The sequence below is a fragment of the Clavelina lepadiformis genome, chromosome 3 (assembly GCF_947623445.1).
Source record: "Clavelina lepadiformis chromosome 3, kaClaLepa1.1, whole genome shotgun sequence".
In the NCBI taxonomy this organism is placed as follows: domain Eukaryota; kingdom Metazoa; phylum Chordata; class Ascidiacea; order Aplousobranchia; family Clavelinidae; genus Clavelina; species Clavelina lepadiformis.
Window position 1 is genome coordinate 4666089 of NC_135242.1, and position 25610 is coordinate 4691698.

At 36.7% G+C, this 25610-nt stretch overlaps 5 protein-coding genes across 9 annotated transcripts; 3 read left to right on the forward strand and 2 right to left on the reverse strand.

Moving 5' to 3' along the window:
• Positions 1 to 1898: 1898 nt before the first annotated feature.
• On the forward strand, positions 1899 to 2996 carry LOC143449968 (uncharacterized). The gene is made up of 2 exons (XM_076950326.1): positions 1899 to 2637; positions 2769 to 2996. The coding sequence occupies exons 1-2, from the start codon at positions 1971 to 1973 to the stop codon at positions 2783 to 2785; spliced, it is 684 nt and encodes a 227-aa protein (XP_076806441.1). The 5' UTR covers positions 1899 to 1970; the 3' UTR covers positions 2786 to 2996.
• A 714-nt stretch (positions 2997 to 3710) lies between these two features.
• On the forward strand, positions 3711 to 7140 carry LOC143449287 (uncharacterized). Its single transcript, XM_076949422.1, has 6 exons — positions 3711 to 4427; positions 5046 to 5150; positions 5311 to 5406; positions 5616 to 5744; positions 6663 to 6761; positions 6926 to 7140. The coding sequence occupies exons 1-6, from the start codon at positions 3833 to 3835 to the stop codon at positions 6934 to 6936; spliced, it is 1035 nt and encodes a 344-aa protein (XP_076805537.1). The 5' UTR covers positions 3711 to 3832; the 3' UTR covers positions 6937 to 7140.
• Positions 7141 to 7925: 785 nt separating this feature from the next.
• Positions 7926 to 12172, reverse strand: LOC143449452 (solute carrier family 22 member 1-like). 2 transcript variants are annotated; one of them, XM_076949663.1, is made up of 11 exons: positions 11952 to 12172; positions 11741 to 11826; positions 11405 to 11484; positions 10652 to 10755; positions 10281 to 10435; positions 10005 to 10173; positions 9665 to 9818; positions 9426 to 9547; positions 9089 to 9303; positions 8687 to 8869; positions 7926 to 8567 (listed from the first exon to the last, which is right to left on the reverse strand). In XM_076949663.1, exons 1-11 carry the CDS (start codon positions 12143 to 12145, stop codon positions 8425 to 8427), a joined length of 1605 nt encoding a protein of 534 aa, XP_076805778.1. In that variant the 5' UTR covers positions 12146 to 12172; the 3' UTR covers positions 7926 to 8424. The 2 variants fall into 2 exon arrangements, with proteins under 2 accessions (XP_076805778.1, XP_076805777.1); XM_076949662.1 differs by having other exon boundaries at positions 9423 to 9547.
• A 5603-nt stretch (positions 12173 to 17775) lies between these two features.
• On the reverse strand, positions 17776 to 21727 carry LOC143450326 (organic cation transporter protein-like). Of its 4 annotated transcripts, none has more exons than XM_076950827.1 (12): positions 21421 to 21727; positions 21192 to 21280; positions 21015 to 21094; positions 20647 to 20750; positions 19944 to 20098; positions 19665 to 19833; positions 19405 to 19552; positions 19202 to 19323; positions 18858 to 19072; positions 18561 to 18743; positions 18307 to 18459; positions 17776 to 18209 (listed from the first exon to the last, which is right to left on the reverse strand). In XM_076950827.1, exons 1-12 carry the CDS (start codon positions 21612 to 21614, stop codon positions 18139 to 18141), a joined length of 1683 nt encoding a protein of 560 aa, XP_076806942.1. In that variant the 5' UTR covers positions 21615 to 21727; the 3' UTR covers positions 17776 to 18138. The 4 variants fall into 4 exon arrangements, with proteins under 4 accessions (XP_076806942.1, XP_076806941.1, XP_076806944.1 ...); XM_076950826.1 differs by having other exon boundaries at positions 18321 to 18459; positions 21421 to 21724; XM_076950829.1 differs by having other exon boundaries at positions 18321 to 18459; positions 20647 to 20769; positions 21015 to 21077; positions 21421 to 21465.
• A 1354-nt stretch (positions 21728 to 23081) lies between these two features.
• On the forward strand, positions 23082 to 23891 carry LOC143448742 (uncharacterized). The gene is made up of 2 exons (XM_076948598.1): positions 23082 to 23106; positions 23236 to 23891. Exons 1-2 carry the CDS (start codon positions 23082 to 23084, stop codon positions 23889 to 23891), a joined length of 681 nt encoding a protein of 226 aa, XP_076804713.1.
• The last annotated feature ends 1719 nt before the right edge of the window (positions 23892 to 25610 follow it).

The window sequence follows — 25610 nt, forward strand, 5'->3', positions numbered from 1 at the left end:
GTGAAACTTTCGGTTTTAATTTTTTGGAAATAAATACTAATGTAGTATGCGAGAAGGGGATTTCCTTAGTTCAAGATCATAAAAATCTTATTACGATATTCCTTCTCGATTCCTACCAGGTATGAGTATTTTTTGCGTTTTTTTGTTCCGGTATTTCCGTGCTAATTATGTATACATATTCATTGCACAATAAATTCTACAATTTATTTGCTTATACTCTCTCCGAAGAAAGATAAATGTTTATGTCCGTAACATGTTAGTTAAATTAACGAAATATAACCAATATAATTCTTGTATTCGTTGCTTCAACTTCAACCATAAGGTTTTTTAATCGGATTGGATTCTTCCCACATTTATTACGGATCATGCAGGGTAAGCTTTTGCTTTCGCTTCCTAATTATTCATCCAGGTTACAGTCTGCGGTTTCTCACCCTTCAATTTTATGTAAAGATTAAATTTGCTGTTGCTTGAATTGTTACTTTTAGCAAAACCTTTGTGTACTGTTTCTTATCATTCCAATGGATTATTTTATTCATGTTGAAAAGAGTCACTTTTGGGTATAAAGCAGTTTATTACTTTTCCCATTGGGTATTCCCCTGTTGTCCTACACGTCGGCACGATTAAATTTTATCTACGGTAAAGGTGATGACAGTGACATAAACAAGTAGAAGAAGAAACATAAAGTAACCCAAAATAGAGAAATTGGCATACTAACATCGGGTGAATCTAGTGAGACCGAAAACTTTTTCATTCAGTTTTAATAGAAGGCATAGCATTTTAATGAATCCAATGGCAATGACACTGCACATGAGTCGACAAAAAATTAAGTTTATTCATGTCAACAATGGCGTCGTGAGCGCCATGAACAGTATATGTTCTTGCAAAATTTAGAAGTACTAAAAATATTGATAAAATAAGATATTATTTACTGAATAAACATTATTTAATAGTGCTCGTTTGTTAAGATGATATACAATAAACAAATCGCTGTGCAATGATGCTCATATATCCATTTAATCTATACCAATTTAGAGTCAACTGCAGTCAATTGTATGGAGTCAAAGTGTAGGCTATGTACAATATGCTACATACCAAGCAATTTTGTTAAATAATATTTTTGATATCGTCATAGGTCACCAATAAGCCTGTGGCATACTTACGCTTCCATTTAGCTGTAAGTAGCGGTACTGTTGCATTGGATTTTAAATATCAGTAAAACCGCATAAGTCTTATTTTAAGCTGACGCACCTGGAACACACCCAGATTGTTAATATTTTTACTTATTCGAGTTGTTGCTCGTTCAATCCAATGTCATCTTTGCCTGGAGCGTTGTTACGTTTATGGTTTACGTTGGTGACCGCAATTTTGCAAGTGCGTTGAGTGCCTGGTACAATAATTGTGTACCGTCTACCTCCCAAGAAACCACAACAGTAACTGTAAACACAAAACCTAAGAGTTTGATGGTTATCGCTTTTATTAAAAATAATTGTTCTTGTGGTGACTTGTTATTCAACTAAAATCTAAATTCACCGGAAAGAAGCGAGAAGTTCTTATAAAAATTCAGCAAATTATGTCAACTTTAATCGATCAAAGAAAATTTATTTTTAAAATTTTGATTTTGAGTGAAATTTTTTATCACCGTCTCAAGTCAATTATATGTAGAATAAATTATCACAATCATGATGAAAGTTGTGCTTGGGCGTGGCAGTACCACAGAAATCCCCAAAACTTTGCGTCATAACCTTATCTTATCAAAATGTTTCTGAGCCGGTGCTTGGTAGATTGTCCCTGACAAATGTATCCGTTCTTGGGGTTTGTACACGCCAGCACTGGTGCAAAATCTATTACTCAGTCTTCGTAACATATGCCATCGGATCGCTGTATATAAGACGGTGGATGTTAGCAAAATGATACAGTTCGAAAAGTTGTAAAGCAAAGAGCAATACGTTGTCAACAAAAGTTCTCCAAAAATGGCGAAATTGTTACTTTTTTCGATCTGCTTGCTCTGTGTCTTCGGCTTAACACTCAGCCAAGGTGGCTTCAACACCTTTTCGAATGTGAACAACGGCGGTGATCCTGATGCAGAGTTAACTCAAAGGCTCTTCGGTTTGTTCGATAACAACGACGGTAACTCCACAGGCAACAGCCCACTGTGCATCTTTGCACTCGCATCTCTTGGACAAAACGGACAACTAGGAGGAGGACAGAATCTTCTGCAACTCCTTTATTACTGGAACTCTTTGACTAAGGGGAATCTGTTCGAAGGAGACGTTATGGAGGTTTTGCTCCCCTTCCTCTTCGGAGGTCAAGGCGGACTCGGAGGCCAAAATATTTTCCAGCTTCTTCCTTACTTGACCGGCGCGAATGGAGGGGGTTCTTCAAACGTTCTGAGTCTTTTTAGCCTACTAGGTCCTCAAGGTAGATTCGGCGGGGCACAGAATCCTTTTCAGCTTTTTCAAACCCTGCAGCTGTTTTGCGGAGCAGATAACCAATTGTCTCTCCTTCAAATTCTTCCTTTGCTGGGAGGAGGTGGCTTTGGGGGCTCGCAAGCGTTCCAACCTTACAACCCGTTCAGTCCGCAAGGAGTGGGTTCGAATCCCAATGTAAACAACAATAACAACAATAATGTTATTCCAGGTGAGATATCATTGTTAAACATGTCTTTAATTATTTTTGAATTTGTGTGACGAAATTAGTTTAACGTTTAGCGCAGTAACTGTTTTAGTTTAAGTTCATATCAACTTTTAAGAAATTTTGTTTTGTTTCAGGGCTATTCGGAAAATGAATCTATCAACAACAAAGAAGCTTCAGCATCATTCTGTAAAACTATCCTGAAACTGAAATGATTGCAACAGAATATTGCAATCTGTGGCAAAGACCGCGCTAACAATCTATTACGTAACGCAAGTTGTTTTTCTCGAATTGAGCGTTTATTTGTCGTTTTGCTGTTGATGTTTTTTTTTCATTCACCACACTGCTAATAAATCTTGAATGAAGTAGAAGCACCTTTTTTGTTTATTTTTGTTTTCAGTATAAAGCCTTTCAGGTAAGGTTTTTAGTTTTTATGAAGAAGAAATTGGTTTGTTTCCATGGTTACTACCACCAACGACGTGGTGGGGATTTTACCCCTCTATAAATTAAAGCCATCTACAAAAGATAGTGGAAGTTTATTTTCAAAGTAGAATACAGTACTGAATGAACGAAAAAGGTTTCTAAACGGCTTTATCTTTTCTTTGTAATGGTAGCCTAATGTTTCAACGAACTATTCCATTCAAAATTAGTTTACGGCCACCATAGTCACAATACTGAAAAGTATATTTTCTAGTTTGGAATTGTTTAAATTGCACTTTAGTTTAACTTATAAGTTTTTATTAATTATAAAACTACTCAGCCAAACCCAAATGCGCAAAACCCAAGTAAACTAGTGACGTTCTTTTGCCAGCAACCGCTTTGCGCAGCTTCGCGTTTCATTAAAACATTTTAGCCACAATTGCTACTAATACTTCCACTGCAAACAAGGTCTTCTTAACAGAGGAAATACAACCAGCTAAAGCCATGGAAACTTATATTTAAAAAAAAGAGATCCTATCGCTGCTCGGCCCGTCTAACCACAAGCCGTGGTACGCACGGAAACACGCCGTACTTAGGTACTTTTCCAGCCTTGAGAGCACGCCAGTGGCAGAAAAAGAGGTACACTAGTTGGGCGTTTGACGTCATTATCATCTGAATAAAAAGCGGATAGCTTGGCGAGAATATCATTTTGCTCACCATCGTTCAAAAGAGTGCAGTTGAAGCAGTGCAGTGTTGGTCTTGTGCATTCATTGGCAGCAACATGATCAGGGATCTAGCTTTCTACGTTTTGCTTTTAACCGCTGTATCACTAGCATTGGCTCAAGACGACACCAGCACGGGTGACGTCAGTGACAGTGATGATGGAAACGTTACCTCAAGATTTTTCAATCTCCTAGGACCGTCAAATGGCGGAGGAGGCCTGGGGAACCTCTTTCAGAACCCGTACGGCTTGCTCAGCTTATTCCAGGGTGCAGGCGACGAGCAAAATCTATTGTGCTACTACTTGTATACTTTACTCAGTCAATCTTACGGAGGAGGACAAGGGCAAACCGGGAGTATACCGTGGCAGCTTTTACCTTACCTCACCGGCACCCAAGGTGGAAATCCTCTAACTGGTGGAAATCCTCTGACTGGAGGAAATTCTCTTCTTCATTATTTTTCGCTTTCTGGCTTGACTCAACAAGGAGGAGGTCTAAATAATCTTCTTTTTGTGCTTCCGCTCATTTCTGAAATCTGTGAAGACGTAAGCTTGCCGTTTTTACCGTTCCTTGGCGGTTTGGGTTCACAATATGGTCAAAACCCCTACTCGCCACCAGGTTACAACCCGGGATACTCAGGTGGACAGAACCCTTATAGTAAGCATAATAATCATGCACTTACAGTATATAAAGGCTAATAACGAAAATGGTTGCCGGTGTCGTGCCAAATTTGTTTCGGGCATTGTGACGTAAGAATGTCAAATGACTCAGCGCAATTCTTTCGAGCTAAAACCTTGTAATCTGGATGAGTTTGTGTTTATTCTCTTGCTGTTTGTAAGTTGTTCTTGAACTCAAGGGCCATCTACGTTGAGTCGTGCCCAAACTCTACGTCACAATGCGCGGAACAAATTTGGCACGACACCGGCAAATAGATGAATGGAATAGAAAATATGATATCTTTGTTGAAATTATCTGCACAAAGCAAATTGTTAAAGGTTTATGAAACTGTTAGGCCTGCTGTAATATATGTTAGCGATAACTTTTGGACATTAACTTGATCTTGTAACTTTACAAAACAATGCGCACCACATTGGTGCCGCTAACGTCGCCTGTCATTGTAATTACTTACGATGTTACGAATGTAAATGCATAAAAATCCGTATTTAAATATATTTGTATTAAATAAATATTTTGTCTAAACAAACATAGCAAGAAATCAAAAAATTGTTTTGTAAATTTTGCAGATGCTTAAATCGATTTTATTGTTTTGCTTAGATCCCTATAACCCTTACAACCCTTACAACCCTTACAACCCATACAACCCACAAGGCGGAAACCACCTATTTGCACCTTCTGGACCAGTTGCTAACCCTCACCACCGTAAGTTAAATGAATATAATTGTATAATTACTAATTAGCAAACATTTGCTTTGCACTGCTTTTCGTTTGGTGACGTCTACGTTATTTAAGTTAAGAGTCGAAAATTGTTGGGTTTGTCAGTGGCGACCCAATGAAGAGTTAAATGCTTGTATTTTCCCAGCTTGCAGTCAGCCCTGCACCCCGCCCCAAACTTGCCAAGTTAATTCTGTGACCGGGCAGTACCATTGCGCTTGTCCGTATGGCCAGCTCTATTGTGGTAAGAAGTGCGACCAGTAGATTTGTGGTTAGTGTAACTTACGACGATCACTGGTGTCTTTGTAATGCATTTGTGTCTGAACTTTTCCAGACTTGTTTTAGGATAGACACGCACTACGTCGGATATGACAGGACTTGTGCATTTTATTAAAGGCACTTCTAAGGCCATCTTCTCATATAAGCAGCAGCTAAACTACTTTTAAATTTCAGGTCAAAACAACCAATACCCTCCTCCGTCGCCTCAATGCCCGTTTCCTTGCTTGCCTCCAAAAGTTTGCCAATATAATCAACTCACAGCACAATCCAACTGCGTTTGCCCTTACGGCAACCCTACTTGTGGTAAGAAATCGGCAATTATCAAGCTCGATTTTTGAAGGGTGTCTTTAAGATCACCAAGTTGATTTTACGCAAAGTGTCTGGTGGAATGCAGACACTTGCATCAGTAACTCATCAAATCAAACTTATCGCTAATGTTCCACCAAACGCTACAATCGGCAATTATAAAGCTTTAGTAACAAAAATAATTTCAAGAAGCAAATTTTTGTTGCTTCTTGTCTTGTGGTTACTGTTAATTAACTGACGTAGGTTATAACGTTTCGCGCATATGTCGCAGCGCACGGGTCATTTTACAAACTCTTTTCATGAGATTTTGCGTAGCATGCGCGTAACAGTTTCCATATTATTTTTAAATCTTATTTTTAAGTCGAAATAATAATCCTCTTTGCTTCTCACTCTTGTCGAGAAAATTTTTATCAATTTTCTCTTTATTTTGACATCAAAACCGCTGCGTAGACCCATTGTTTACACCAGTTGTTCCCAAGCTTCTTCAGCTTGTGGCACACTAGAAAGATTATAAAACGCTCGCGGCACACTTACAAGAGAAGAAAAGTTGCTTTAAAAAAATTTATTTTCACATGTTAATGCGATGGATGTGCTTATTGGATGGACATGTGCTTTTTTATCAGCTATTGAAGCAGTTAGAGCGCTTTTAAGTCGCATATGCTTGTCTGCATCATGTCTTATTTTAAATATTTATACAGTTATTTTCCAAAATTTCAAAAAGATTCGCGGCACACAGTTTGGAAATCACTGGTGTACACCCTGCCTGTACACCCTGCAATCCGCTGTGTAGACCGATCATACCATACACCCTGCTCGCTATTAAAACAACATGTAAAACGGGCTCGTTGCATTAGACTTTAGAGGCTTTTCAAGCTTTTACCAATCCCCCATTTATAAACCTAATTTGAATTTCAGGTCAATACCAAAATACTTGCATCCAACCTTGTCAATATCCAAAAATTTGCCAGAATAACCAATGTGTTTGCCCACTCAACAATCCAACATGCGTAAATGGTAAGATATGTTCCAGCTGAAATTTTGCCACAGTTTGAAAATGGTGCTTTGAAGTAGTTCAGGAGAAAAATCCTTTTTCCAACATTCTGTCTGTGATAAACCGTTTGGAGGATATGTGGGCTTGTTACTATTCATGTGTCTAACAATACCTTTGTATGTTTCAGTATACGGATGAGGTTGTAAGTAATATTGAAGATCGGCCGAATCCTGTCAATATCAACATCTGGAGAATGATCTAGCATTCTTTTCTGTGGATCTCAAAGAACAAGTTTTCGTGTTTTGCAATACGATTTTACTGCCACGTTTCTTTATACCCGTGCTTTTGCACTGCACTATATTGCCATAATAAAATGCGAACGACTGTATAAGTCGTAAACAACAAAAATAACTTTTATGCTGTTTTCATTGAACGTTTTGTCCTATATATAGAAATTATTTCATCAAATTCCATGGCATTAAGTCAAGTTTACCTACAATCTACAAACCTAAAACGCAAATCTAGCTCAGTAGCGCCATTAATGTATAAAGGATAAATTTGATCTTGTTCAACGATTAGTCCTTTGAAAAGATATTACCGTTTGAAATGAGGATGTTTCATTTAACTCAAACAAAATTTTAATGTTACCAAGTACAACGTTTACTTTTTAAGTTGTTGTCATACACGAGATAAAATCGCTTAACGTCAGGTTTCTGCGGCGAATAAAACCCTTTAGTTTTTAAATACGTTTAACTAATGTAGGCTAAACCATAAGGTTGCTCATAATTATTGACACATAAATGTCTGCTTGATAGGGCACTGCTCCCGAGTCGAAAAACTACCACGAAGTTGTATTGTAGTTGCTGTGAACCATACTGTAGTTTGACGTTTGAAGATAAAGCTGTCCTGTGTCGTGTATTTTATGGTAAGCAATATATGCTCGTTTACAGAAACCATTTTGCGGCTCCTATACGTTTGAGCAAAACCCTACATTACAGTCAATCCAGAGCAAAAAAAGCAAATTAGGAATAAATTTTTGTCAATGAGTGTTTTGTAAGTTTCTTTGTTTTGAAAGACTCTGCCAAATTTTTATAAAATACTCCTTATAGTATGGTTAAGAATGAGGGTGAACTTGCAACCAGCATAACAGCTATTTTACGAATTTTGTCGGTGAGCGCATGCACGCAGCAAAGCAAACCAACATGTACAACCATGAAAAACTTCAAACTAAAATGCTTTGAACAGAGAAGAATCAAAACACAAATTGAACGTAAACGCGATTGACAAATGCGTTTATAAAAGCAACTAAGCAACGAGATCATTGAAGCAGTATGAAAGGAATGCAAAACAGAAAACACAGTTACGAAAAACTGCCAAGTGCCGTGGCGCTAACTGCCAAACATTTATAAACAGTTATCATTTTTAGACTAGATCTCCATAACTCTGGTTTCTTCATCAACGTTCGCACGGGTTTTATTCTCCTTGCAACAACAGAATTTCAAACGATACCTAAAATATACAAGCATTTGTATCGGGTCAATACTAGTCAGCAGCCATTACAAAAGATAAGTAAGGGATTACATACAAAAAAGATGAAGCTGGTCTTATCACTGCAATGTCAAAGACGAAAGTAAAATGTGATATTATTAAGCAAACAAACAGGAAAAAACTGGAACTAAGCAGCCATCACCTTTCCAGCATTACTGCGTCACGCATGGTGCTCGGCAAAGGTCTTCCTGAGGTTTCTGGTAAAAGGTAAAAGCAAATAGCTGCCGCAAACACCACGACCGACATAAGAATAAATGGAAAGATCTCGAAGACATTTTCTCCTTGATAGAAATAAGAAAATATATTACCATAACCATAAAAGACCCAATTAGAAATTAGCAATAATGGTATATTACAACGAAAATCTTTCTTCACAAGAGCCGTTCACATTGCATCTTACCTAAAAACACAACAAACGGGCTGAACAAGCTCCCAAATCTTCCAATGCAATAGCACACCGCAAACGCTTGATTTCGCAAACTCGTTGGGAAAAAGTCGGCAGCGGACACAAGGACAAGAGAATACATTATGGTCGAAAACAATTTTCCAAACATGGCACTAACCGCCCCCGCCCATACGTTTACTATAACGCAACCATATAAACAGTAAGTTACCTTACAGGTTTGTATAAAACACTTGATAATTTACATGCAACGTTAATTATACAGAATTAAATAATTTGCTTATGAAATGCATGTTGTAAAAAAGAACAATATCAAATTTATTATCTGCAGCCATATACGAGATATTGACACATAATATACGATAACATGCGACGCAATATATGTAGGATATATAGTACCTTTCTGCAAGCCTGCGGTCAAAAGAAAAAGTATTCCAGAGGATAATGACACTGTTACAAATGTTTTTACTTTGCCTATTCTGCGCACCATGAAAAAACTAATAACATCACCGGGAACTTCCATCAATGCGGACAAACACGCTCCTAAATATCGGGAGATCCCAAGATTGTCCGTATTGAAGCCAAAAGCATAGTAAGCTAGACAAGCTGCAAACCTAGAAATAAGGTGTTTATATAAACTTTATCTTGTTTCACTTTTAGTGTTTTCAAGTCTTTTCTAATAGTAAGCCTTTTAATTTCTACTCAAGTCTATACTTAAATGTTGTTGTATTACCACGCAAAGCCAAGCGCTAAAATTCGTTTTCTTAAAATCGGGACTTTTATGAGGTCCAGATATGTATCTGTAAACTTCGATTGAATTTTCAAATAGTTTGAATTTCTTTCATTTTTTTCCGACTCCTGTAACAAAAGTTTTCATAAATATACAAAAAAATATTGCGTTAGTAATACTTTGTATATAGTTGTAGGCCTTTTACGTTTTAAAGTTCTCTACAATGAACCATGCAAGATGTTTACGTTTCTTTTCGTTTCCTCTGCATTTATAAGCATCGTCATTACTTGAGTATCAGACAAGTCAACTTTATTGATTTCGGCAATTTTTTTCAGCAACTGAAAGGTTTTCTTTGTGCTTTGATTTTCTAATGACCACCTCACTGTTTCCGAAACAAATCTAAAATATAAGAACTTTATAAGAAAGTCTTCAAAAAAAGGGTTTAGACTATGATGAAGCCATTGTTGAGTGCAATGTCCTTTTCAGACTCTTTTATAAATCGAAAAGTTTTACAAAAACGCTCATCTTAATTATTACAACACACTCAAAGTCAGCCAATCCACTTCTTGTCCATATAACACTTACAAAGTTGGCAATAGCATAAGAGAGGCGAGAACACCGGTCGCAATCGTCATATGCCTCCAATTTGGAAAGAGGAACTGCAATAAAGACATGGTGGCATACCCAAAGGAGCAACAAGACATTTGAAAAAATGCAAGGAGCATTAGCTCGTGAGCTGGAGTGTATTCGTGGACTGAAAAGAAAATTTAGAGTCAAGAGAGACGAGTCACAAACGTCGAGTCATGACTTAGTAATTTGTCATAAACTAGTCGTTGTTATTGTCCAAGCATGGATACTTACGAATGACGACATAAGTTGTCGAAAGTATTGCTGATGCAAAACCCAGAAAGAAAATAAAGGTCTGTATCCCGTAAATAGACGGCATAATCACCAATAGAAAGTCGGATATAACCAGAATGATAGCAACAGGAATAATGGTACGTCGTCTTCCGATTCTAAATATGTGTAAACAACAAAGTTTCAGTTTTCATAGTGATAATTATAATTGATTCATAAGTCAGTAAGATACTAATACTAAAGTAGAATAACAAAGAAAAAACAACTCAAAATTACACTATCTAATACAAAATATTTGACTCGTATATGATTTGAGAGAAATCTTTATTGCTATAGAGTAAAAGTTTTGTTAAAGTTAGTGCCAACAGAAATACCTGTCGGAGATAATTCCACCAAGTAAAGATCCCGCCATCACACCTCCTATTTGAATCGATTGAATTAGTGGTTTCATCCATGCTCTTTCACACACCAGGCCAAACTACAACACAGAAAAATATGCTGTCGAAAAGGGTAATAACGTCAGCTCTGCGCTATTCAACTTACAAATAATATCTATATAATTTACATGTTATATCGCTATGCCACATTTTGCTCAGGGTTTCTATGAAAACATGTTATGGGCTGAACGTATGATGATAAGTCAGCACTGCAAGGACCAGGATATATGGACCAAGAACACGCTCACTGAAAACGATCATCAAAGAGCGTGCAGTGTTTTTTTCAAAAGGTTGTAATGTTTTGACTTTTCCTAGAATTTCCAGCTAATCGACCTTTAATAAAACTTGGTCATGTATTATAGGACGGCGTGGTGTATGAAACTAGTAAACATTAATTATTTTAATTATTAATTAATTAAACAAGGCGTTTTATTCAAGGTTTACTTTTCACGATATTAATGCTATGCGTCAAACTTAATGCCTATTAATTTTTCTCCTAACTGGTAGAAATTTTGTTATATTTCGACGTGCACTTTTGCATTTAGGGATTAAAACCACGTGTACCGGCTCAGTATATCCTGGTCTAAATCTCGAAACTGTAACCCTCTGGTCGAAGTATAGGGTTTGTACAGAAATAATCATTTTGTTGCAAATCTTGTACAATAACATACGCTCTTACGGCAGCGTTACCTCTGTGGCAACTGACGTTATTCCTTTCTCGGTGTTATATTTCCACGTGACTCTGCAACGTTCTTGCGGTTGGTTATAATCTAATTGGAAAAAATGCTGGGTTTGGTCTAATACGAAACAGTCTATCACCTCGCTTTTAAACTTTACAAATACTTTTTTCTAAAACTACAGCCATAGTTTTCAGCTACATTAAAATTGGAGAAGTTTATCACTATCAGACATAAAATATTTATCTTCAAAAACGAGATTAACAAAGTAAAAATATTTTGTTTTGCTGTATTCAAACTTTACGTTGCTTATCTCGCTATAGCCCCTTGCCGGCTAAATTTATCTTACCGTGCTTTTTGACGAAATCATCACAATGCAGGTTGCTATTCGAGAAAGTTTTGTTTTCATTGGAACTGTCAAAGTTACTTTCCATCCTGCAATGAATATCCTACATAAAGCTAAAGCTACAAACCCGAATAATTTTTTGCATCGCCTAGATTCTTAGATTGGCATTTTGGCTTCTACCACTACATTACTGTAGACATTGAATAGTACTTACTCTAAAATTGAACCATTGCTTGAGAAATTGTTCGCTCCACCAAAGTTGCACTGATGTGGCGGTGTGTAAAGAATGAAAACGCTATATAATAGGAACAATCCAATAACATAATAGCCCATGCATGTTGCAGCAGCAATAAACTTCTGACAACTTCCGAACTCTCCAACATGCTTCATCAGTTGTTCGTACATCATTGTCACTTTGCAACAACAGATTTAGAAACTAGACGTTAAATCCTAAGCTTAAGAATATGTGAAAGTTATTGCAAAAAAATCTATAAAATAATTACTTCAACTGTAAACATATGACACGTTTTTTTTCTCATAAATGCTCGCTTCGTACACAATGCATGATAAAGCCTGAGGGCAAAATTCTGTAAAATTATATTATCTATATAACCGTACCGTATAAATCTATATAAATCTATATAATGGCCACATTTTTGCCGTTTGTCTTGAGTTATCGTTCAGCCCGCGTTATTGACTAAGCACCTTTTCACTCCCCGCAGTCAAACATCTCAGTAAAAAAGTGGTCAATCCCGCAAGTTTGCTGGCAGTTCAAGTAGCACAGCATATATAGTTTTACATGTCAATGCTCGTTTTCAAAGGCCACAACTCCAAGCCACGATTTCAAACTACTACGAAAATGCTTACTCGCAAACGTAAATTAGACCACTACTTGCGACTAGTTACTATAGATCAACTACAGGCAACTTTTGGTCCACATACATTTGCACGATGCTGATCAGACGTCAGCTGCATAAACGGAAAGTGCAAGCGGAAATGCGTTTTGAAGATGACACCTTGTTCGTCAAACTGGCTGATGTCTAGGCAAGTTCTATAGACACGCACCAAAACATGAAATTGTCACTGAAATTGCGATTACCTTTTGTTAGCTCAGATACGGACATCGTTTATTCACATTAGAAAACGACGTTAAGCTTTTGACGTAGAAGTTATAGAAATATGCATATCAATAATTAATACATGAGAATTTTAGTTGAAATTTTGTAAACTGAGAAATGTGTTTATGATCGCAAGGCCCAAGCTTCCCTAACCGTTTCCTGAGAAATATTCTGCAAGCTTATACGTTTTCCTGTTCCATGCAATAATGTGCACGATTTTGATGATATAAGTATAAACATTCATCTGTATCATCCCTTCCAGTTTAATATGGACTTTCATCTTTCTTGTACTCAAGCCTGTGTCTCGTGATGTTATTCTAGTCTTTAGTGGAATTGGAGTATATTACGATGTCAATGAAATGAACATTTATGTGGACATACTCTGTCTAGTTGAACGCAAGTTCATTAATATCAGTATTCTGGCTGCGGAAGATCTAACGACCGATAGATAGGAGATATGGCCAGAACAATTCAAGCTATAGCGATGAACCACAAGTGTAACTCAATACCAACCAAAGCAACCTATGATTGCAACAAAAAGATTACAAGTTTGGCTGTAGCGTCATAATTGCCACTAGAAAACGACGTGAAGTGCTTTGAAATTGATCATTACCTCTACACATCAGGCATTAATTCTTAGTTAACTCAAACCGTCTTTTCACAGCAATCTACATCTAACATTATGCAGTTGAATCCTAATTGGCTTAGATTGACGTTTTGTACACCCATTTTCCAAACCTAACTGCCTCCCTTTAACAACGGGTTGCGTAACCAATTACAGTGAAATATTGTAGTCATCTCGAAATTTTTAGCATTAGCAAAACTTTTACAAGTAAAGATCGCAAATTATTATCTGCTTTACGTTGCTTCTATCCCGCGGCTACACTCAATTATTCTGCACCAGTGCGCTAAGGTCGCAGTATGAAGCTGTCCAACGTCCACGAAGAGGAAAGCACATTGTTAAATAATATGATACATAAATTCAACTGGCCACAACAAAATGGTCCAAGTAACAGTAAAATTGATTTTCTGGCAATAGTTCACGCCCTTCCTTCATGATAGCATCGGCTGCTACTTAGCTTTCTGCTGTACGTACATCACATTCAGGGCAGGTCTATTAAGTGTAATCGCGATAACTTAAACATATAGCAAACATAGTCCTCTAGCACTGTGACAATTGAAACCATGTTACGCGATGCAATGATACAGAGACGTGCAAGGGACGTCTATCCGAACCTTTAAAAAACCGTAATCCCCGCTATCCCACATGACCCTGTTATAGGAATGTTTTTTCTGATACATTTTATCCCTTTAATTCGGATCTCTCGCTGTTCAACTCTGACACGGCGACTTAGAAAGGGATATGCCAAATCAATAAAAAAGGGATAATCAAAAAAAGTAAATATAAATAACTAATATAATAAATAAATAAATAAATAATGATAAATCAAAAAAATCCATTATTTCACCGGAAAATATCAGGCGTTCACAGGTATTTTTAAAGTTTTTTGTTATCCTTACTTAAATGTTATAACATAGTAACCTAAACCTCACCTAAATCCACTTTTTAATCTAAACCTAACTTCAATAAAACCTTAAATAGCTAAATTTAAAACTTTCTCTTAACATAACTGTCTATCTTTAACAGCGAGCTGCGTAACCTATGTATACATGCGGTGAAATATTCACTACCAATAAAAACACCCGTTTATCCGGATTATGACAAATGTTACGTATTTATACGTCAATTTTTCAAACTCATCAGTCACTCATCATGCAGTGTGCGGTTTAGGAGCAGTCATTGGTCAATTTTCCAACTCCCTTTACGTGAAATCGGATCTTGCTATTGTTTGACCTCTTTTTTGATTTTATTTTTGATCTAATTTAGCCATGAGATGCGAGAGTTTGGGTTGGAGGGAATTAGTTTTAGGTTAATTTAGACTCTAGAAAAAACAACGTGATTTTAAGTTGAAAAATAGCGTTTGTTACAATTCGCAGCCTGGCTTAGTAATTTAATCATGAGAAGTGAGAGTTTGGGTCAGACGGGATTGGTTTTAGGTTAATTCACACTTCAGAAAAATTAGCACGTCGTTTTAAGTTCAAAATTAGTATATCTTTCAATTCATTGACTAGCGTAATTGTCGTTTACCGTATTCGTAATTGATATTTTCCTACTTCAGTAAACGGTGGCCGGTAAAATAAGTGTCTACTTCACCGGCCGCCGGCCGTTTACCGAAGTAAGAAAACATCAATTGGTGAACCGGCTAGCCGTTTACCGAAATAGCTTTTCCAAATTCCGTAACCGGCAGCCGGTTGAATAGACGCTGCCTTATTTTACACGTCTGTATCTATTCTATAGTGTAGTCCTAAATGCATGCTACCTTCTAATCTAAATCTAACTTCAATTAAACTCTAAATAGTTAACATCAATTTTTTGCATGACCATTCTTCTAGCTCAGGGATGTCCACCCCGTGGCCCACGGGAAGGTTCCGAGTGGCCCGCGCGGTATTTTTCGAAATGACTTATATTATCAAATGAATCGCCTACGTAATTTATGGCGAACTTACATTCCGAGAAATTGGCGTTTATTGTTTGTTTACTAATTTCTGACTTGCCATATGGAAAACTCGCTTCGCATTGCTACATCGTCCATCTCACCGAATATTGCCAAACTTGTTAGAGAAAAACAGTGCCAAATTTCACATTGAAATGTCGACGTGTAGTAAAAACTTTGTTGACTTTACTCTATCTTGGTATGTTTATTGTTCTTATAATTCTAAAAGAGGATAATACGTATTTCTAAGATTAGAATTTTGATGTGAGGGTTTTAGTTAGAAATTAGCAGTAAACACTCAAGTGCTCAAGCGCAATCATTCGTAAATCGCATATGGCCCTTTGGCCAAAAAGATTGGAATCTAGCTTATAACCGCTTAACTAACGGGCTGCGTAATCTTCAGTAAAATAGTCATTCAAATTAAAAAATGTCTGTCGACTCTAATATAGGTCGGAACGAGTAGATTTGGCGATCAAGCAAAAATGGCATGGCCACCTTACTTTGGTTCATGACCCATAAGTTAACAATGTGTGATCTGTTGTAATTAAACGCTTGGTTGGTTTTGCATAAGTTGCGGTAATTATACTTACTTAGTGTCGACAAACTAAATTGAATTTATGAGCAAAAAAGTGCCTTATTTTTTATGCACAACTTCGTTAAACTTTAGCCGTACTTTTGTATGACTTCTTGTTTTACAATTGTGAAGCCTGTTTTAAGTTAACATAAATAGTTTTAGAGCATCAAGCTTACGCAAATCTCACTAATTGTAACAACCTGTATGTAAGTTTTTACTGTAATTTAGAAAAAGACGTTAGTAGCCTAGCTTTAAACTGAAGAAATAGCTTACACTGGTCGGTCACTAGTCATTACTGGCTACTAAGTAGTAAGAGTCAACACTCTAATTTCGGTACCCCTCGCTGTCAAGATCTCAGCAGCGGCTGGTGTATTGCAAGTGTTTGTAATATTCAGAGACCAGATTGTGTGTTGAAAGAATATGTCCAGACGATGTCATAATGAAAATTGACATCAAACGACAAGCGTTATTACTTTTTAGGCTACAGAAAACAATGAAAATGTCGCTTTTGCAATGCTTCGTAAAATTCGGCATGAGAACTCTCACTGCCTTCCTCATTAATAAATTATCAAATTTTGATGTCTATAGAAGCTGTTTGAACTGTGTCTACAAACGTACCATAGGGTTCAATCTTTGAATTTAAAAGTAATAACGAAAAATCTTATTTCATGATTTAACACAGAAAATATGAGTTTTTATGACTTTATAACTTCTTAAATAGACTCCCTAACAATTTACTTTTTTCGCTGTTATCGTTTTGACAAATACCATCAAAAAATGTCTTTAATGACTTTTAATGGTCCTGGCCCTACTAATAAACATCGTTTGCCATCAGACGGAGACGTATCATAAGAATCACAGCATTTAACCAGAGTCGCAGCAAAAACTAAGTTTTACGAATAGGAAGCAAACTGTTCAACATTGGGTGTGAATTTCAAAATCAAGATGTTAAACTTGACAAATCGCAAACTTTCTTACTAACATGAACAAAGAAAATTAAATTTAAAGAGCCAAAACTTTTTTATTACTTTTGAACAGCATTTTACTGTTTCGTTTTATTGCCCAATTCAATTTTTTTTTTCAATTTCAATTTTATCTCATGGGATTCACAATCAATCGTTACAAAACTCCTACTGTCGACTGAGGAAGTATTTGCACGACACTCTGCGATGTATATCGGTGTAACATGGTGTATGATATATTATATTCTTCAACACTTGTTTCTTGCTGGCTTGTTTTTGTGTATTTTCATATGGCTGTTGTCTTAATTTGTTTGTATTAATGTTTGTATTCTTTCTTCAATTGCTACTGCTGCTAATGACCAGAACCAGTATTGTTGACGCCTTACGTAAGTCCAATGGCATTGTCTGCAATTGTGCCTGCATAAAATAGTAGACACCAAACTACTTATAGTGCGTTACTTTGGACGACCCTATTCTATGAAAGTAAAGAACTACTGTGGAACTTGAAGCGATTGTTTTCAAGGAGTACTTGCTGACTTTAGAAGCCTAGATTAATGCATGCTGCTGAAATTGCTGATCTTTTACCTTGAGGATTCTTAAGCCACACCACGTAGTGTAAACGTCTTTGGCTTTTTATTTCTTACTTGAATAGCCTATATTAGTTTTAAACGATAGCACTACAGTGGAGTACTGTAGAGTTTTCGGGAGTAAAAATACTTTTACTTGAGTAAATTGGGTAATTAATGGTCGCTTGACCAACTTTGTACGTTTGTTACTCACTCCAGAAAATGTTCAAAAAAGAGGTTGTTCAAGAAATTGAAATATGAGCTTGCAGTTTTGAATTACAGTTTATTGTTTACGAAAACTGGTGAATAAGCGATTGACTTAGCAAATCGAAATGTTTAAAGATGCGACTTCAACAAGACGAAAGCGGTAAGATTACATTTTGAAAGTAATGTTGACAGCTTACACAAGTTCTGCTGTATTAGAGTTGAAATTTGTAATCAGGGCAAAAAACAGCTTGCTGCCTATATAAAAAGCAGACTTATACATACTAACAGCAGTGATTTAGAATCCACAATGTTGAAGACTGGAAGATATTCTTTAAAACGAAAACATTGAAAATATGTTCTCAGAAGACCTGATACCAAATAACTTGTTCAGCTCAACGTTTCCTCAATCTGCATAACTCTCAGTTCACCACCATCGTCATCATAAAGATTTCTTTTATCTTTTTTGCAACAGGACACTCTAACGCGATATCTAAAGTACATAAACAGTTGTCTTTACCGAAAACTTGAATAACTTCGAAGAGTACAGGTTAAATAGATGCAAGATTGATTTCTAAACAAAAGTCAACCCTTGCGATTATACTTTTCCAACAATTCTGCTTCATGCATGGTGTTGGGCAAAGGTCTTCCCGTTGTTTCTGGCAGAAAAAAAACGCAAACAGCTGCCGCACAGACCATAACCGACATAAGAATAAATGGAAAGATCTCGAACACGTTTTCTCCTGCGAAGAAAAAAATAATTGTTAACTTTTGGCTTTCGGAAACAAAACAATTACAACATTTTTTATACTTTTTATTTACACATACGTTTAGACTTATTTACCAAGGTATATAACAAAGGGACTTAACATGCCCCCAAGTCTTCCGATGGAAAAACAGGCCCCAAACGCTTGATTTCGTAAGCTTGTTGGAAAAAAGTCAGGAGTCGTAACGATCATGAGGGAAATTATTCCTGACGCAAATAATTTCCCCAGCATTGCACTTACCATCCCAACCCACACGTTCACTGTAATACACCGACATAGGTAAATTATCCGTGGTATTGCTAATATCGACTTTATGCGTCAGCGAGCCGCCGTTCCTGTCAGTGTCAATCATATAATGAAGTTACTGTTTATACCTTTTCGAAGACCTGGAGTTAAAAGAAAAAATACTCCAGCCATGGATGACAAAGTTATAAATGCTTTTCTTTTGCCAATCGTTCGCACCAGTAAGAAGCCAATAATGTTTGACGGGATGTCCATAAGTGCAGCTAAACAAGCTCCTAGATGTCGGGATACTCCAAGGTTATCGGTGTTGAAACCAAACGCAAAGTAAACCAAGCCTACTGAAAACCTGAGATAAAGGTTGTAATGTAATCATGTCATTAGCATGCAGGGTAACTGAAGTTTATTGCAAGACTGCAGCGATATGTTGCGAAGAAAGGTTCATATAATGCATTTCATATTTCTCGTGTATAGTTACCATGAAATCCCCAGGATTATAAAACGTCTTCTTAAAAATGGCAATTTAAAAAGATCCAAAGTTCCCTCCTTAATCTTTGTTTTTATTTGTAACGGTTGTGCACTTTCACAATCCGGCGTGATCTACAATACGTAAGTTATTAAAATAAATCTAGAATGTATCTTGAGCAATAACTTCAGCATTTGATAATCCGGCTGCTTTACCTTCCTATCGTCTGCTTGTCTCAGTGTTAACTTTACAGATTTTTCCTCAGTGTTGACGCAATTAACTTTTGCAATCGTCTCCAGCAACTTTAGTGTTTCCTTTTCGTTTTCATTTTCCAAAGACCACCTCACAGTCTCTGGAACAAACCTTGGGCCACATATACCGAAACATTTTATGCTTACCAAACATAAAACTATTTTTTGTTTTCTTAAAAGAAATCAGTTATACTTTATAGTTTTCCGAAAAAAAAAACACTCACAGTGAAGGCAATAGAACCACGGAAGTGATTATCCCAGTTCCAGTCATAAGATGTCTCCAGTTTGGAACGAGAAAATCGAAGAGTGACATGAAAGCGTATCCTAAAGATGAAAACGACATCTGAAGAAACCCGAAAAATGCGATCGATTTAGGTGGTATGTTTTCATGCACTGCAATAAAAAATGAGTGAAAGCCTGACTTTTAATCTTTTAATTCTGGCGTCTGACAATGTAAAACCTACCTCTAAAGCGTCTGGACACTTATTCTAATACAAACTTACAAATAACAACCGAAGTTGCTGTCGTTGTTGATGAGGCAAAGCCTAAAATAAAACTAAAAACTTCGATTGCTTCTATGGAAGGCATGTTTCCCAAGAGAAATATACTGGCAATAAGCAAGGCGCCATGAAACAAAAGTGTTCGCCTTCTCCCGTATCTAAAAACGCATCAACATAAGCAGTACATTAGATACAAGTCGTTGAACAAAAAATGCATTTCCACTTTAGTCGTGAATTAGGGCTGGGAAAAGTAATCCGGCTATAATAGCCGTTTAGCGTCCACAGCTGTTAGCAACAAACAACGTTTGCAAGCCAATTAGCCGCAAACAACTTTCATGCTTGAAAGAGTTCTGAGCAAATTTTTTTGTGTATCCTTCGCTCGATATAGGATAAGGAAATGCGTTGTACTGGTTATTATCATTTAAAATTTTCAATGCTTACCAATGCTTTTGCAATTTATATCCACCATAAACATTGGAGTATGGCACGACATACTATACTAATACAATTTTCTTCCTGATTTTTGTGAATAAACAATTTGCAATCTATAGCCTACTGCCTATAACTTTAGCATTTTGCGACTGTGGCAGTAATAGCCGCTAGTAGCTAAACGTTAAAAAACGGTTAAATTTCCAGCCATATTGCGAATGCAAATTATGCGATTGAGTGCAGAGTTAAACATTCCATAAGCCTACAACATAAATACTTGTCTGAAAGGATTCCACCAAGTATAGAACCAGCCATCACCCCTCCAAGTTGAATGGACTGTATGAATGGTTTTATCCATGCTTGAGTACATACCAGGTCGAACTAAACAATTCAAGCCAAACTAAGAATTAATTATATTATGTTTATTATATAAAATGCAATTGGTATTGAACTGGTATAGGCTTGCAGCCTATCACAGCGCCATAGTACGTGAAGTTGGTTTGAATAATATATGCACATTGTTAGGGTAGGTAGTGTTTGTGATGCATTAAGCATGATAGCATTAAATGGAGAAACTGAAAACGGTAAATATTTGTTTCAAATTTGAAACGCTGTAAACAACAGACTATCGCATAACACGCTTACTTCCGTTGTAATCGATGTAACGCCTTCCACCGTGTCATATGTCCATCCCGATGTGCAAGCTTGCTGAGTATAATTGTACGCTGATGAAAATAGGGTAAGCGACAAATTATTGCATTTCAAATTACAACACAATACTACAAACAAATCTTAGCACAGAAATATTGCGGCTAAACTTACCACCGCTTACACCGTAACTGTAACATTCTCCTGAGCGTAGAGGATTCTCAGTTGCAGTTCCATTGCTCTCATAGATTTCATTTCGGGGTCTAAACACTTTGTTTTATTTGGCTAAGCATTTAATGCGATATAATACAATATTACGGCCTGCGGAGGCATATTCTAACGTTAACTAAAGTGGTGCAACAATCTATACGCACAAAATTGACGTTCATATTTACGTAATTACATTTCGGTCGCATTTGATGTTGTTAAGTTTTCTGTCAGACCCAGCTTGCATTGATGCGGCGGTGTATAAAGGATGAAAACATTATACATTAAAACCAGACCAATTGCAAAATAATTCAAGCACATGGCTGCAGCAATGAGTTTTTGAAAAATCCCAAACTTTCCGACATGACTCATAAGATCTTCGTATTTCATGGCTGTTGTCAAGTGTTAATAAATGTTATAAATCAAAAATTTTTGTCTACTATCCGATTAAAACACGGCAAGTCTTCGAATTTGCTTGCTTAAACCTAAACAAAATCTGAACAAAGAAATCATCTTTTCTGTTATATTATAATACACAGTATAGTTTTTTCAAAGTTCAATAACGCCAACGAATTAATAAACAGAAAAATAAGTACTGTATAAACTTATATCCAAAACGTTATGTCGTTTTATTGTATGTAGCAGATTTCATGCTTCTGTTTATCTCTGTTTACGAACAAAGACTGATATAATCTACCATTATAGCGTCATATATACTTACGCATAATAAAAAATCTGCTTGACTTGTTGATATGAGATACTTACATAGATTATTTACTACAACCATCAGGTTAACTCTTCTGCTAAATGCTTAGCATTTTAACTTATCGACGTCACGCACATATGAGGTGTACTATTGTGACGATTACGTCACGAGTCACGAGTTGTTTTCGAGATGTTTGGAATTTAATTTGGGATCTTGTAATTCAGTTGTTTACCAGACTTGAGTTTTCCTTAATGACGTCAGATAAATTTCCTCCATTGAACTAGTTTGCCACATATATATAACAGTGAGACCTCGTTAATCCGGACCACTTCGTTTCGTCAAAAAATGTCGGTTTAGCGGGGTATCCGGATTATCGGAAAGTAAAAAATCAATCAATCTTGCAAATGCAGCACCGTGTTCAAAACGCAGTATGCACCTTACTCCAATTCTAAGTACCGACTTTCTGGCTGGACAGCAACTAAAATAAAATTATATTTTTTGTATGATCCGACCCAGTGTCGAACCCCAGAACCACCGTATTAAAGACGAATGCTCTCCAAGTGACGAACATTCGGCCGGTGTACTGTTGTAATGTTTACGATCTTCCCTTTTTACCGTTTCACGTGTTACTGAGCGCGATGTAACATTCAGCAAGATTTGCCCGAAGGCAAAAGCCTTTGTGTTATAATAAATAAAATGGGAACTTTATAATTTAGTAATTTGTATAGACAGAATTTAAGCAACTAACAGCATAGTCACGCCGTCTGAGAAATGAGAACTCAAACATCGAAGCAGAAGTAAAACAAGTTATCAACCATCAATCGTCCTCGCTCATATTCAAACAATTACCGCCAACATATGCGGTCATTATGACAGATGAGTTTCTTGTGTAATACTTCACACGAGTAGTGCACAAGCGAACAAAAAATTTGTCATACTATACAGCAGAGGTCGGGAACCTATGGCTCGCGAGCCATATATGGCTCTTTTGATGATGGCATCTGGCTCTCCGATATAATCTAAGCTGGCACTTCTTAATTAGCATCTTAATTATCAATATTGCTGCAACTTTTTTTGTAACTTTCCATAACGTAACAATCCTTTCGTAACAATTATGCAAAACAATAGATGGATTCGTAACAATTGCGCTAATGCCAGATTGTCAGCCATATTTCGGTAACTTGAAACCTTGAACTTCTTTAGCAAAGTATTTCAGTAAATCGAGTTGTTTTTTGAGAGATTATTTTATTGAACAGAGTTTTGCTATTGCAGTAGATGAGTTATTTATTACGGATATTGAAACAGGTCGTCTGTTACATTTTGAAACATTGAAAGCATTTAAAGATGCATTCATAGTAAGCAACCCTACTCAACAATTTAATATCCAGCAGCTGGTAGGCTTCACAACTAATCTTCTGCAGTCATTCAAAGAACGCTCTGAAGAATTTCGGGAGCGCACTTCTCTTTTTAAGTTCATCACTCATCCGCATGAGTGTGCTGTGGACGAAGTCGACTTGAGTTACATCCCTGGTGTTTCCGTCAGAGATTTTGAGTTAGAAGTTGCTGATCTGAAAGCTTCCGAGATTTGGGTGAACAAGTTCAAGTCACTGAATGATGATTTGGAAAAACTTGCACGACAGCAAGCAGAGCTTGCTAGCAACCACAAGTGGACAGAAATGAAAAAACTTCAACCCGTAGACCAGTTGATTGTCAAAGTCTGGAATGAGCTGCCTGTCACGTATCACACACTGCAGAGAGTGTGTACTGCTGTAATGACCATGTTTGGCTCCACGTACGCATGTGAGCAGTCGTTCTCGCACTTAAAAAACATCAAGACCAACCTACGATTTCGTTTAACTGATGGAAGTCTTAACGCTTACAGTATGAAGCTTAACCTCACCAAGTATCAACCAGACTACAAAGCCATCAGTAATACCATGCAACACCAGAAGACGCATTAACTGTAAAAAGCGAGTTACTGAAGAATAAAGAGTAAATTCACACTTTTACTGTTGTCTACAATTGTTGGTTTTGCTTTAAAATGTACATGTTAATTGCCTTAAGTTTAGAAAAATATCATATGGCTCTCACGGAAATACAATTAAAAATATGTAGCTTTTATGGCTCACTTTAGCCAAAAGGTTCCCGACCCCTGCTATACAGGCTACTAAACATACGCGTAGGCTAAAACCTGTACCCATTGTGGCGTCACACATTTCACTCTAACTATGGGTTCAAGTCAGTAGAAAACAAGTGCTAGCAAAGTTAGAATATTAAACACTGGCTTATAGAATATTGAGTCAAATTGAGAATTAAAAGTGAAAGTTTGAATAATGTCTTCAATATAACTGCTTAAGGCCTAACCCTAAGCGGTCAAAAAAAACAACAAATAGTTATAAACAGTATTAAACTAACAAACAACTGTATTTTTCCCAGCAGCCAACCGTATTCAAACTGATCACAACTCTTGTGTTGTTAGGAAGAAGCGCTGAGAACTCAGTCCTTTGAAGAAATGGACAAAGGACAATGACGGACGAAGTGTTCAATATCCAACTGCGCTAGCCGCTAGTCATAACTCCTCCTTTTTCTGCTGTATCAAAACCATAACTGAATTGTACACGCAAAGCGTTGTCCAAACAGAGCAGCCGTTACGGTTGTACAAAACTACTTTTGTGGCTATTTTCTGTTACCATGCATTTAAACCTGGCCTTAACCAAAAAAGTTTGCTTGTTTTCAGATTATAGTTAGACAACTGTAATTGCAACCCATAATTTAGTAAGTTAGACATCTGTCAAACGCCATGAATTTTCTGCTTCGATGAAACCTAATCCTTTTATTGCTTGCTTCAAGTTGCCATTATATTCATAGCCCTGTTGTTATCATACCAATCATGTTTATTTAGATTGCACCGTTTTTAACGAACTGCAAAACCATTTTACGCGAAGCATTATTATAGTACTTTGAATTTAAGCTACATTCATATTTTTTTGGAAAAAACGCACTACTGCTAGGACAATATTTCCCAATTTCAGCTACATGAGGATAACTGCCAGTTTCTATAAAACGCTTACATACTATGCAAAATTGACAACACTGTGTGGTATACGCCACGATACAGAATATGCAACGTATACATGTCACACTGAGTTCGAATTGTGATGTTTGTCTTACCAGCATAAGTAGGTTAGACTAACTCGACTGGCTAGTGCCGATATGTATGGCCTTTATTTTAATAGCACTATTTAAGTTTATCATACAATTGACTGATAACACACTCCACTATGGGCCTATATATCTATTCTATATGCAACCATATTTACTGAAGGCTAATTTATTCAACCCAATTCTTTTTCAGTTATAAGTGTTAACCGTATGTCTATGTTTGCTCAGATAGTTATGTAACCACTAACCAGACCCTTATGTACCCTACAAACTGCAAAGTACTGAAAAGGCAATGTCATCATTGAAAGAGCTACTAAACTTGAAGAGCGTACTTTTAAACTCGTGTGCACTTTGCAATAGTAAACAAGCGCTCTGTTCGAAGCGGTTTGAGTTTTACAATGTGGAATTCGTCTCCTAAAAACGTAACTTTCATCTTAAGGGTCAACTTCATATGGTACCATCTTCATTTTTGCAAACGCGCGACCAATGATGTAGGTTCGGGTTACATGCGACTCCAG

Excerpts from the sequence above, each read along its gene's own strand:
- LOC143448742 (XM_076948598.1), top strand. The coding sequence starts at position 23,082 with ATGCCAGATTGTCAGCCATATTTCG. Across the intron at positions 23,107-23,235 it reads AGATTGTCAGCCATATTTCG|GTCGTCTGTTACATTTTGAA; the intron begins GTAACTTGAAAC and ends ATATTGAAACAG.
- LOC143449287 (XM_076949422.1), top strand. The coding sequence starts at position 3,833 with ATGATCAGGGATCTAGCTTTCTACGTTTTGCTTTTAACCGCTGTATCA. Across the intron at positions 4,428-5,045 it reads AGGTGGACAGAACCCTTATA|ATCCCTATAACCCTTACAAC; the intron begins GTAAGCATAATA and ends TGTTTTGCTTAG. Across the intron at positions 5,407-5,615 it reads GTATGGCCAGCTCTATTGTG|GTCAAAACAACCAATACCCT; the intron begins GTAAGAAGTGCG and ends TTTAAATTTCAG.
- LOC143450326 (XM_076950826.1), bottom strand. The coding sequence starts at position 21,614 with ATGAAATACGAAGATCTTATGAGTCATGTCGGAAAGTTTGGGATTTTT. Across the intron at positions 19,324-19,404 it reads GACAAGCAGACGATAGGAAG|ATCACGCCGGATTGTGAAAG; the intron begins GTAAAGCAGCCG and ends TACGTATTGTAG. Across the intron at positions 19,073-19,201 it reads ATAATCCTGGGGATTTCATG|GTTTTCAGTAGGCTTGGTTT; the intron begins GTAACTATACAC and ends CCTTTATCTCAG.
- LOC143449968 (XM_076950326.1), top strand. The coding sequence starts at position 1,971 with ATGGCGAAATTGTTACTTTTTTCGATCTGCTTGCTCTGTGTCTTCGGC.
- LOC143449452 (XM_076949662.1), bottom strand. The coding sequence starts at position 12,145 with ATGATGTACGAACAACTGATGAAGCATGTTGGAGAGTTCGGAAGTTGT. Across the intron at positions 9,304-9,422 it reads TTAGCGCTTGGCTTTGCGTG|GTTTGCAGCTTGTCTAGCTT; the intron begins GTAATACAACAA and ends CCTTATTTCTAG. Across the intron at positions 8,870-9,088 it reads GACCGCAGGCTTGCAGAAAG|TAAACGTATGGGCGGGGGCG; the intron begins GTACTATATATC and ends GTTGCGTTATAG.